The 12,127-nt window shown below is 39.2% G+C and overlaps 2 protein-coding genes across 2 annotated transcripts; both read left to right on the top strand.

Moving 5' to 3' along the window:
- Window positions 1-229: 229 nt before the first annotated feature.
- On the top strand, window positions 230-5,780 carry scinla (scinderin like a). Its single transcript, XM_029429520.1, has 16 exons — window positions 230-410; window positions 560-711; window positions 1,232-1,393; window positions 1,512-1,661; window positions 1,773-1,862; window positions 2,389-2,521; window positions 2,729-2,817; window positions 2,925-3,089; window positions 3,178-3,311; window positions 3,735-3,825; window positions 4,103-4,273; window positions 4,366-4,540; window positions 4,632-4,747; window positions 4,883-4,960; window positions 5,066-5,126; window positions 5,209-5,780. Exons 1-16 carry the CDS (start codon window positions 230-232, stop codon window positions 5,349-5,351), a joined length of 2,091 nt encoding a protein of 696 aa, XP_029285380.1. The 3' UTR covers window positions 5,352-5,780.
- Window positions 5,781-6,131: 351 nt separating this feature from the next.
- On the top strand, window positions 6,132-8,934 carry LOC115007243 (retinol dehydrogenase 8). The gene is made up of 6 exons (XM_029430022.1): window positions 6,132-6,228; window positions 7,620-7,781; window positions 7,901-8,080; window positions 8,165-8,258; window positions 8,430-8,613; window positions 8,698-8,934. Exons 1-6 carry the CDS (start codon window positions 6,132-6,134, stop codon window positions 8,932-8,934), a joined length of 954 nt encoding a protein of 317 aa, XP_029285882.1.
- Window positions 8,935-12,127: the final 3,193 nt, after the last annotated feature.

The following is a 12,127-nucleotide window of genomic DNA, read 5'->3' as shown; positions in this document are numbered from 1 at the left end:
CCTAAGCAGCGGATCCTCACATATGAGGAGCTGGAGCTAGACAATGTTTGGCATTCATGAAAACTGACTTCAATTCCCTGTCAGTTTTCTGTCAGTCAAGAAATTAATTGGCTAATCTTTTCAGCCCTATACAAAACTGTTACAATCAATCAACTCCTTTGTTTTAAGGTTAGTTACTTTTACTTGTCACTTGTTAATGAAGGCGTGTCTCCCTCAGGTCCTGAGCATTATGGCGCAACACAAGGAGTTCATGAATGCGGGGAAGAAGCCCGGCCTGCAGGTGTGGCGGATAGAGAAAATGGATTTGGCACCCGTCCCTACTGCATTCTTTGGACAATTCTACTCTGGAGACTCTTACATATTGCTCAACACCACCTCTGCTCCTTCTTACAACGTTCACTCGTGGTTTGGTATTGGACTTAGATTTTCTGCTGTCATCTCAAAACAAACTCTGGCTTATTATAGATTTAAATTCCCTAATTTGTCCGCCTATACTCTCTTTTATTTTACAATCATTCATTGTTTTTTTTTTTTTTAACCGTTATCTGTTATACCACAGGCAGCAAAGCTTCCCTGGATGAGAAAGGGGCGGCTGCCATCTTCATGATCCAAATGGATGACTTTCTGGGTGGAGCCCCAACACAGTTCACTGAGTTTCAAGACAAAGAGTCAGACACCTTTCTGAGCTACTTCAATGGCATCACATACAAGGTGAACAAAAAAGTTGTGATCTCTGACTTAAGGAACCAAAAACAAAAGAAACCAATGTGATGACCGAAGCTAAAAGGGCTTGTTTATGTATTGCATGTTTATATGGGAAGTAAAACTTGTCACAGTGCTAATTTGGGAAATGTTTGGAGCTGTGGTTTAACTGGCAAACAAGGCGAGCAGCAACATGCCCTCTAATGCCAAAACACCAGCAAATGTCATGGGATGAAGACTATAGCCAGTGTTATACTTTAGCACCAAAGATGTAGAAAATATGGAGTTGAAATAATAATCCAATAATAAATTAGAATCTAGACATCTTTAAAAGTTAGATGAGACGATTGATACAGAGTGGTATCTAACTGAAAGTCTTGACAAAACAGCAAATGAGCGTACTTCCCAGAATGTCAAACAATCTTTACATCTTTGATTATTAGGCTATCCTTTGAAATTGAAATACCATGCAGTTGTGGTTTCATGTAATAGTTCTAATGCTTTATTCTTGACTTTACTCCTGTCAAAGGAAGGTGGAGTGTCCTCAGGCTTCAAGCATGTCGTGACCAATGAAGCAAATGACAGAAGACTGCTGCACATCAAAGGTCGTCGTAATATTAGAGCCACGGAGGAGCCCATGTCCTGGGCGAGCTTTAATAAAGGAGACTGCTTCATCATTGTGTTGGGAGAGGTGATCTAGAAGACGGACTGCATACCCAAAATATGTTAGACCGAAATAATAGGTGTTGCAATGTTTCACCATTACTGTATTTTCATTTATTTTCCTCTTTTCCTCTGTGAAATTCAAGGACATCTACTCATGGGTTGGCAGTGAATGCAATAGGTATGAGCGCCTGAAAACCACTAAGCTCGCCATTGGCATCCGCGACAATGAGCGAAACGGTCGTGGGGAAATAGAAATTATTGACGAAGGCTCTGAGCCAGAAGCTGTCATTAAAGTGAGCTTTTAAAAAAACCCCCAGCTATATTCAGTACACATCTGGCTTTGGCTACTAAAAAGGATGTGAGTGCACTGTTGCAATCTGTGAATGTGTTTTTTTATACTGTAGGCCCTTGGACCAAAGCCTGACCTCCCATCAAGTAATCTCTCTGATACTGATCATGATGAGAGGGAAAAGAACGTGGCGTCTCTCTATTTGGTAAATATTAATGCAGTGTCCGTACAGAGCAGGCCGATGGTTTGGCCACCAGAAATGTTGCTTGCAGCGTTTTTGTGAACCACAGTATGGCCGCATGTAGCTTTCTCGAGAACCGCTCATTCGATCGACTTCACACTCAACTTCCTCAGGTCCTCATTAATATACCCGTCAAGTGTGAAGTTGATTTGATGGTTTGGTTCTTTAGATATGTGAAGGACATTCATTCATACATACATACACAGATAGAAAGAGATACCTTCTTTTCTAGTTAGATGCTGCTGCTACAGCGCCACCTCATGGCCAATAACACCACATTTGTCATAGTTACTCAGACATCATATCTCCACATGTCAACCAAATGTGGTTCCAATAGCACAAAGTAATATAAGCTTTGTAATATAAGCCCTACCCACAGCATTTGAGTACATGTTGATGTTTTGAACCACATTTGGTGACGATATAATGTAGGTATCTGAAAGATTCAGATGATGAATATAGATGTTTTGATCATCGCTCTACTTTCTAGATTTCTGATGCTACCGGCTGCATGAAGTCAACTCTGGTGGCTGCTAAAACCCCGTTTAAAAAAGACATGCTATCCCTCAGTGAATGCTACATCTTGGACAATGGAGGAAACAACAAGATATTTGTCTGGAAAGGTACAACACCATGGCATCTATCCATTTCTGCAACCTCTTGTTCTTTGGATACACTCTGTGTTTTGTATTTATCAATGTGTTTATTAATTTGCTCATAGTAACAAGTTGTTAATCAGCATTCTGTGGTTCCTCTCCAACTGGGAAAATAAGACGTATCCATAGATTTGACCAGAGTTTGTAGTCTAAACACTGTAACTGTAACTGCAGGTCCAGATGCAAATAAAGATGAGCGTCGAGCTGCAATGAGTGTTGCAAATAAATTCATCAAAGACAAGAATTACTCCCAAAATACTCAGGTAATGTGGCCATGTAGTTAAAGTATGCCAACACAACGTTATCCTTCGTATCTTGTCCTCCTGTTTATGAATATGTTTGCTTGTCTGTCCATTTCTGACATGAACAGGTCCAGATAATGGCAGCAAAGGGCGAGACCACCCTCTTCAAGCATTTCTTCGACGACTGGTACAATCAGGTGGAGGAGATTCTATTCGACGCCTCCCAACTACACTGCAACATCAGCATGGCTGCCCAGCATGGCATGGTCGATGATGGCTCCGGGGAAGTCCAGGTATGGTCACTAGCCTCACTATGCTCATGCTGTATATTCATGTCTTCAGATATCAACATGCAGATGTGACAATAGTGGGTTTCTGTAGATTTGGCGTGTGGAAAAAGGTGATAAAAAACCTGTGGAGCCATCCAACTATGGACAGTTCTTTGGAGGTGACTGTTACCTGGTGCTGTACTCCTACAAAGATGGATCCGAAGAGAAGCATATCCTCTACATCTGGTGAGTGCAACCTTTTTTAGCAAGGCCAGATTACCTGTTAAGACATTGTTGTAAGACCTCTACTGAACCCCCTTTATTCAGGAATTCCAAACTATCCCTTTAATTCAAACTATCTCTTTAAGTAATAATGCAAGAACAATCCTTTATCGTGACCAACCTTTTGTTGGTGTTTTACATTCACACAGAACAGCAGAATGGCATACTGACTGGCATATAAATGCAAGATAAAGTGGATAGTTTGATGAAGTGAGAATAAAAAATAGATGAAAAAGATAGTAAAGGCAAAAAAAAGAAAATACAAATCAAACAGCCATTGGGTCCCACCATTGCCAACTTTTGCCACTTTGTAATTCATAGGAACTTGACATTTATCTATACATAAACAGTTGGAATCTTTATATTATCTGGCTTTGCGGTCTTTAGGCAAGGGCTGAAGTGCTCTAGGGATGAACTGGGTGCGTCAGCAATTCTCGCCACCAAACTGACCGATTCCATGGGTAGAGCAGCTACCAAGGTAAGCTACTTACTGTGAAAACAATTTGAAACAATTATGGAATATTTTGACATCTTGGGAAATACGCTTACTTGGCGAGAGTTCAAGCGAAGATCCATACCACTATAATATAAGAGTGGCATGGATCTTCTCATCTTATTCACTGCAACAAAAGCAAATAAGCACTTCCCAAAATATCTATTCCTTTAATGAATTACTGCTGCAATTCAAGTAAACAACTCTTTTCACCCCTGTCCTCATCATACATGTTGGCTAAGCAACTGCTGTTTCTTGGCAGGTGCGTGTCACTCAGGGCCATGAACCCCCTCATCTTGTGAGCATGTTCAAGGCCAAGCCTCTGGTCATCTACCTGGGTGGGACATCTCGCAGTTCTGAGGAGTCCAAGCCTGGTACCAAGCGACTCTTTCACATCCGCCAGAGCTCCACCAAAGCCACTCGGGCTGTTGAGGTCAGCTTCAATCACATTGATTGTGCATGAAGTGACCCTTTGTAATGAACAATTCTCACCATTCTCCCTATCTTTGTGTCTCACTGACCCAGGTGGAGCCCACTGCTTCCTCCCTGAACACCAATGATGTCTTTGTACTGAAGACTCCTGATTCCCTGTTCCTGTGGAAGGGAAAAGGAGCGACTTCAGAGGAGATAGATGCTGCTGACTATGTTACCAAACTGCTTGAAGGAACTATCACTGTGGTGGAGGAGACCAAGGAGCCAAGTGAGTGCTGAAAAAAGAGCTTTAATCTCTGCAAGATAACAGTATCAAATATTTTCTGTGAAAAACTGTGTTTTTTTCTCCTTGTCGACAGACGGTTTCTGGAAAGCACTGGGTGGGAAGAATGAGTACCAGACCTCCCCGTCCCTGGAGAGGACGGACAGGCTTCCACGACTGTTTGGCTGTTCAAACAAATCTGGGAGGCTGATAGTGAGTATCTATACTTTCATCTATTTTACATCATTAACGGCAGGTAGTTATTTATTACTTAGTTTTATTTAGATTTTTTTACCTTTAGATTTTTTTACATAGTCACTTTGTCAACATATACTTCTCAATATGTAGTTGGAGGAGGTGCTTGGTGCTTTCACACAGAGTGATCTGTTACCGGATGATGTCATGATTCTGGACACTTGGAATCAGGTATGCTGCCTTCAGTTTTAATGGAACGGTTCAGTGTCAGATCTTGCCGGTCTCGTTTGTAGTGTTGCCTTATCCCTAAATCTTTTTTGTTATTTCTCACACCAGATCTTCGTTTGGGTTGGAAAAGATGCCAATGAGACCGAGAAAGCTGGATCACTCAAGATTGGTAAGACAAACAGAGCTATTAAAGATTAGGAGAAATGTTACAAGAGAGTTTGTTCACAAATGTATCCTTGTTTTCCTTTTAGCTGAAGACTATTTGAAGTCTGACCCCTCTGGCCGTAGCGGTCTCCCCATCAGCACTATCAAACAAGAGGACGAGCCACTCTCCTTCACCGGCTGGTTCCATGCCTGGGACTCCAAACTGTGGGAGGCCAAGAAGTGGAATTAACCACAAAAGCAGTAGCATCGGCAACATACCTACAAAGATTCATTACTTATCGTATCATTGAACTTAAAAGAATAATCAACCTGTAAGACATTGTGAGCTTGGAATTTCAAAGTTCTGTGTGGTGGAGGGCAGCATGGAGATGCAATAAAGATTTAACATGGCTTTTTGCAACTCTGATGTACTTAGCACAGAATCTTATAAATATATTGAGTTAAACCTTTGCTGGGAAAGTTTCTGGAATTTTTTTGAAGTACTCTGTCTCATGCATTAAAACAATAAACTGTTTACGATCCAGTTAAAAACCATGATGTAATATTTGTTTTCCCAATTCAGGGTGGCTTTACGGAAAAATAAAATAAAAATCCACAATTGTATTGTTTGTGACAAAAATACTTTAAATTTAAGGTAACATTTTCCCTTTTTTAAGCCTAGCTGTCAAAGGAAATTTAAAACTGAGAATTTTAATAAAGTTATGAATATCTTTTCTGATTGCATTTCTTTATTTAAACAACAATGTGCTTTTTCTGTCAAGTCTTATACGATTCACTGCAGCAATAAGGTTGTTATCATGATCCTAAATCCTCACTAGGTATCAGCATCATGTGTAAGGCCGGCACGATGGTAATCTTCTGCCCATGTGCACTGGGTTTCTGCTGAATTGCAGACCTGTGGATTAAGGAGCAGCCTTTAAAAGCGTCTTTACGTAGCCCGTATACTCCTGTCTTTTCTTCTCTTTCATTCTCCGCTGCTGGAGCTGCAGGACAAACACTAACCAGCACAATGACCCAGAAGGTGGTACTCATCACAGGCTGCTCTTCTGGGATTGGCCTTGCCTTGGCTGCCCGCATCGCAAAAGATAAGAAGAAAAGGTTCATGGGTAAAATTGCCACATTTAAAAAAAACTTTCTAGACTTCCTAATAACTGACAACTGCATTTCTTACTGTATGTGTGCTCTGCATGCAAAGATGACTAAAGGAAACAGAAGAAATTAAAGAAAGTTCACATTTTTAAGGTGTCTGTATTGCACATGCATTGCTTTGTCATTTCTGAAGAAAACTTAGAAATCAACACCTAAGGGATTGTACGAAAGTTTGAATGTGGTTCAAATAGTAAGTTTAAAATAAAAAACATTTAAAATGATTTATGCATCCTAGCTTTGTATTATAACTGTACCAACTCAACACAATATTTTGAGATATTATGGGGGAGGGTGTTACAGTATTTTTGTATGTCGGGTCCTTTTTTAGTAAAGTTGGGGAGGGCCTTGCTTCGCTCCCCACCCTTATTAAAACTACAATTTGAATAATAATTGTGAATATTTAAGATTATGGCAATACAGGTCATTTCAAATCATACTATTGGTTAGTGCTTACATGCTGAGAGACACTTTAGCAGTAGTACTGAACATTATGCTTTTAGAGACTAAGCATTGAAAGGTATGTGTTTACAGTTATTTTGTAAATATAAAACTATATACCCATGTATCAAGGAAAGTATTATATTTCCATCATAAAAAATATATTTACCCAAATCTCAAAAGAAAACCATATTTTCTTAGAAGTACAGTTTTGAATGCAAAGTGTTTGCCTCTGAAACTTGTGCCAACACTAATTTAACCGTAATGACTTCCCAGAGACAATGTCCTGGTTAGTCTGGATAATCCACACACTTCACTGTCAACAGTTTTAATTGAAACAGCTTTCTATGGAAGAAATAGTCCCAAAGTCTGTGGATTATCCTGAGCAACTGGGACATTGTTTCTGGGAAAGACGTTGCTGTTGAGTTTAAAAGCTCTCATTTTTTCAATGCTTTGAGCATCATTAACAACATTATATTACCTCCATTTTATTGCTTTAGCAGCAGACATTTAGATACAAAACCTAAGAAAACTAGAACAGCACTCAGAGAGTACAGACCTCTGCCAAATCCAAATCTTGCAACGAAAGTGAAACATTCTGTATCCGCCAATTAATTGTACATTTAATAGGTGTTTCCTTGGCCTATGCTTCACCCTTCCACCAAGTTTCATAAAATTGGGCCGGCAGTTTTTCCGTAATCCTGTTGACAGACAGACAGACAAACAGTCCAAACCGAAAACATAACCTCCTTGGCCAAAACTATCCGCAATGCCATGAGGGTAAGTTAGAACATCTGTTGTTCATTTGTGATGGTAGGTGCACTGGCCCTTGTTGCCAAAGTTTAGACTCTCATTCTGCATCCAAGTAGTAAACCAAATCAAAGCTTCAAATTATTTTTGTTTGTCGTAGTGTATGCCACCATGAGGAACCTCAGTAAGGGTGAGGCGCTGGTGGAGGCAGCGGGCCGGACTCTGGGCAGGACTTTGGAGATCAAACAGTTGGACGTATGTGACGAGGACTCCATCAAAGCCTGTGTGGACAGCCTGCCTGAACGCAGGGTGGACATTCTTAGTAAGCCCACACCATTCGGTTCAGTGCAGTTACTGCAGCTACTCATGAATATTGGTTCTGCAACATATTTTTCCAATACTTAACAATTGTACTGTACATGCTTTGACTTCCTCTCTCAGTAAGTAATGCTGGGATGGGTCTGATTGGGCCCATCGAGTGTCAGTCTATTGATGAAATGAAGACTGTCATGGACACCAACTTCTTTGGGCTTGTGCGGCTGCTGAAGGAAATCCTACCTGACATGAAGAGGAGGAAGAAAGGCCATATTGTGGTCATTAGCAGCGTCATGGGCATTCAGGGTGAGGACAGTTACATCTGTTCACCATGAGAGCATCTGTTTATTGTTTCAAAACACTGTCCTATCTGGTCTCACTCTATTTCAGGAATTGTATTCAATGACGTCTATGCAGCATCCAAGTTTGCAGTGGAAGGCTTTTGCGAAAGCTTAGCAGTACAAGCCCTGAGATTCAACCTCAAGTAAGATACTGATTCTTTCATTCTGCTTCATTTCATTTCATTCTGCTCCTTTCATTTTGTGCTGGTTTCTCAGTGAGATTATAATTATAAGTACAATTAGCTCTGTAGCATTCTTATTGGGAGGAGTATGATTATGTTTGCACTGTACTTCTCTTCTTTTTCTTTCCTCAGTATCAGCCTGATAGAACCAGGTCCAGTGATAACAGAGTTTGAGCGTAAAGTCTATGATGAGGGCATGAAGACTGACCTCAGCAAGACTGACAACATTACTGCTGACATGTTCACAAACATCTACCTGAAGAACTACAATCAGATCTTTGAAACCTTCGGGCAGACTGCTGACGATGTAGCAGAGGTTTGTCCGTAAACATTCTTCGCCTCATCATTTATTGCTACGGAGACAAATGATTGCATGTTTGCTGTGTGTTCTTCCTCCTAGCATACTCTGAAGATCATCACCATGGAGAATCCTCCTTTCCGTCACCAGACAAACATGCTTTACACAACAATGACCACACTCAAATACGTAGACCCCAAAGGCGACCTCCCAATCGACACGTTTTACAAAATGGTGTTTGAACATGACAAGGTCTTCAACGTCAGTCTGAACTTCTTCAAACTTCTGCGCTGGAGAGGTCGAAAGAGCTTCACTTTGGAAACGGACAAGAGCAACTAATCAATGGAGTCTCATCTTTGTTATTTTTGCGAGATACATTCATACATGTATAGGCTCCTTGTAATTTCCTTTTATTTCATATGAATTGTATTTTTTAGCTGTAACACGTTTTTGTGACGAAATGCTTAATATTTTGAGCAAATAGGAATATGAAAGCCAGAAATAATCGTGACAATTCAATCTTGTTTTTACATGTATCTGTGAGCTCCTGCTGCAGGTTTTAACCTACATCACAGCCCAGTGCATCCAAACGACTACCATAGCTCTCCTAACTCGCTAAGCCTCCATGTCCTTTACTACACAATATGTGAGCAGTAAGCAAAACTATGAAGGACAGCCACAAACTCAATGCATCAGATGAAGCATTTAGGTAGTGCAGATAGTGCAGCCTTATTGAGAGGTGATGTTTAGATGTTAAGACATCTTTTAAAGATATGTATTACTTTTGTGAATCAGTTTTGTTAGTGACATATTGTGTTTGTGACAGTGGATTATGTATTTACACGTGGCCTGATCTGGGATTCTACTGGTTGCTCTGAGCCCTGTACCACACTTTTACTGAGAAATCTTTCATTAAGATATCAATGAGTTATAATATGTAGACATAAAACAATATAATATAATAAAACTGAATAGAATAGAAATGTGTAATTCTCTAATTGAACAATAGATGGTGATAAACAAAAGCTAGGAGACTTTAAGCAGCTCTTGGTTAACCAAACTATCTGAAGCATAAACACAAGTCATTTGTTTCTCAGATGGCTTCAAATCGCACCCATCTCCTTAGATTTGTATGAACAACGTTCAGAGGAAGTAAAAGCTCTTTGATTTCTTGGGGTTTGGTTTGACGAAAAGCTCACATGAAATGTTCATTTGGCAGAACAAATGTAAAAAAGGTCATCAATGCACTCTGCAACCCTTTCATAGCGCTGTATAGGTACCTTCTGGCCTACTGTCGGGTGCAGCATCTGCAGTAGATCATTGGAAACATCTCCAGTATCAGTGAGGCAGGTGGGAATGTGAGAAATGCCGGATCATAAATCCCAGTGAGTGAGCCATATATTAAGAAAAGAGTATCAGACCATTCATCCTTGTGTACGACAGAGCTGTTGGTAATATTATTGGCCTGGCAGTGGATAGAGGAGAGAAATAAATAAATAGGGTTGGGTCAGATTACTTTGAAATGTACAAATGACATGACATTTATTGGTAATGTAACCCATTAATCTAATCTGAATACTTTTGGATTACTTCAAAAACAAACATTGTAAATATTGAACCTTAAAGGACGCAGCCTTGAAGAATCTGAGTTCCATAATTATACTTTTTTCTCTTTAAACATCTCAATTTTTTTTCAATGCAAATAAAAAGCATTTGGCATATTCAGCATTTACAGATGACCAAATCAAAAAATGTCAATTTCAAAGAAGAGAAGATAATTCCTGTACACATTTTTATCAGCCTTGCATTGATTAATTAAAATAATTGACGCTTCAGTCACAAGGATCTTTCTCAAGACATATCAAAAATGAATAATATTAAAAAGTGATAATTGCATGATGGTCCACAGCTGTGTTGGAGGCATGTCCCTGATCACACAAAAGAAATACCTGAGAAAAACATTTGATTAACTGCCAGAGGCATAAGTTAATGTACATTCAAAATGACTTTGATACTACAATACACAAATACTTACCTAAAAAAAGCATATGTATCTCCAAATCAAATTGCCCCTCCACAAAAAAAACATGTTAGATGCTGTTTCATGCAAATGTGTGTTGTTGCTGTTGTTTAATCAAAAGCAAGATATTAAAGGCTTGGTTATCATGATTTTATTTTTGCCATACTTTAAAGACATAATCATGCAATTTTTGACAATGTAACTATAATCTAATTGCCCATGTTTTCAAATGTAATCTGGCTTGATGACAGTTACTTATTTTTGTAGTCTCATTACATAACCCTGATTACAGGTAATCTCTTGCTGAAGAAAAAAAAAGAAAACCTTTATTGCATTTGACAGCTTTTCAGCACTAACAGGCATTACATCTGGCAAATCATCATTTAGAAAAGATATTATCGATGAAATATTCCTTATATTGTGGATGGAAATTAAGTGTATGGCTTTTTGTTTCTTTAGTTTTTCTGCTTATATTGGTGTGGAAGGAAATAACCAGGAGGATATTCTGGCCAAACATGCAATTCTTAATTCATTTAAATTAAAATGAAGCTGATACATTCATTAAGACATATGCACAGTATGGCAGGAGTATTTGGATGATAATGAAACTGGAAGACATGTGTATTAATATGCAAATACATGTTGGTGGTGGGAGGGTGGTGAGTTGGAAACAAAGGGAAGAAAATATCGTCTGAGAATAGGCCATACAGGTCTCAACAATACATTATATAAAACAGGCAAGCACCAAACCGGAAGATGCACACACTGTAGCCAACCAAAAACAGGTAATTGCAGAAAATACAATATCAAGAGAAATCACATTCTTCAGTCAATAAGGAAGGCAAAACACAAAACATTTTTTATTGTCAGGGAAAACAGCAGGCAAGATATACTGTGACTTTATTGAGAAACCGATTTAGCTCAAAGCATCTCTAGAGCATAGGCTACTAACAGGCGGACCGCGGTCCGAATCCGGATCCAGACGCTGACCTGTCCGGACCCGGACCTATAATCAATAAATTATTAAGGGATTTTATATTTTAACCGGTGCAGCTTTTCTCCTTTTTACGGCACTGGTTTAGTGGTTCAGGAAACTCACAGACCAATTGCATGCGAGTTAAGCCATCCATTTAAAGTGTCAATGTGAAACGCCACTATGAGACAAAGCACAAAGTGTTTGACCAAACATACCCACTCAAGTCTGAACTGAGGTCTCAGAGCCCAATATGATCAATCCAGCAGGATCCTGATCCCTTCATTCACTGCCCAACTGACCTGTTAGGTTGAGACTGTTAAGTCAAGATGTGAAACAGTTAACAAAGAAAAGGGGAAACTCAAGCTGCGGCTACACTTTATTACATTTTTCTAAAATTAAGCACTTTATTTTTATTTAAGATACACAACTTTTCAAAAGCTATTTTATTTATTTTCTCAATTTTATTTTTTTAAATGCAGCCCGAGAAGAACATTATACATATCTACAGTATTATATATATCTGTATAGTTCAATGT

The sequence above is a fragment of the Cottoperca gobio genome, chromosome 4 (genome assembly GCF_900634415.1).
Source record: "Cottoperca gobio chromosome 4, fCotGob3.1, whole genome shotgun sequence".
In the NCBI taxonomy this organism is placed as follows: Eukaryota; Metazoa; Chordata; class Actinopteri; order Perciformes; family Bovichtidae; genus Cottoperca; species Cottoperca gobio.
This window is presented reverse-complemented; position numbering and strand designations above follow the sequence as displayed.

Coding starts and splice junctions, on each gene's coding strand:
- scinla (XM_029429520.1), top strand. CDS start 230: ATGGCGCAACACAAGGAGTTCATGAATGCGGGGAAGAAGCCCGGCCTG. Junction 712..1,231: donor TCAATGGCATCACATACAAG/GTGAACAAAAAA, acceptor CTCCTGTCAAAG/GAAGGTGGAGTGTCCTCAGG. Junction 4,748..4,882: donor ACAAATCTGGGAGGCTGATA/GTGAGTATCTAT, acceptor CTCAATATGTAG/TTGGAGGAGGTGCTTGGTGC.
- LOC115007243 (XM_029430022.1), top strand. CDS start 6,132: ATGACCCAGAAGGTGGTACTCATCACAGGCTGCTCTTCTGGGATTGGC. Junction 6,229..7,619: donor TAAGAAGAAAAGGTTCATGG/GTAAAATTGCCA, acceptor TGTTTGTCGTAG/TGTATGCCACCATGAGGAAC. Junction 8,081..8,164: donor CAGCGTCATGGGCATTCAGG/GTGAGGACAGTT, acceptor ACTCTATTTCAG/GAATTGTATTCAATGACGTC.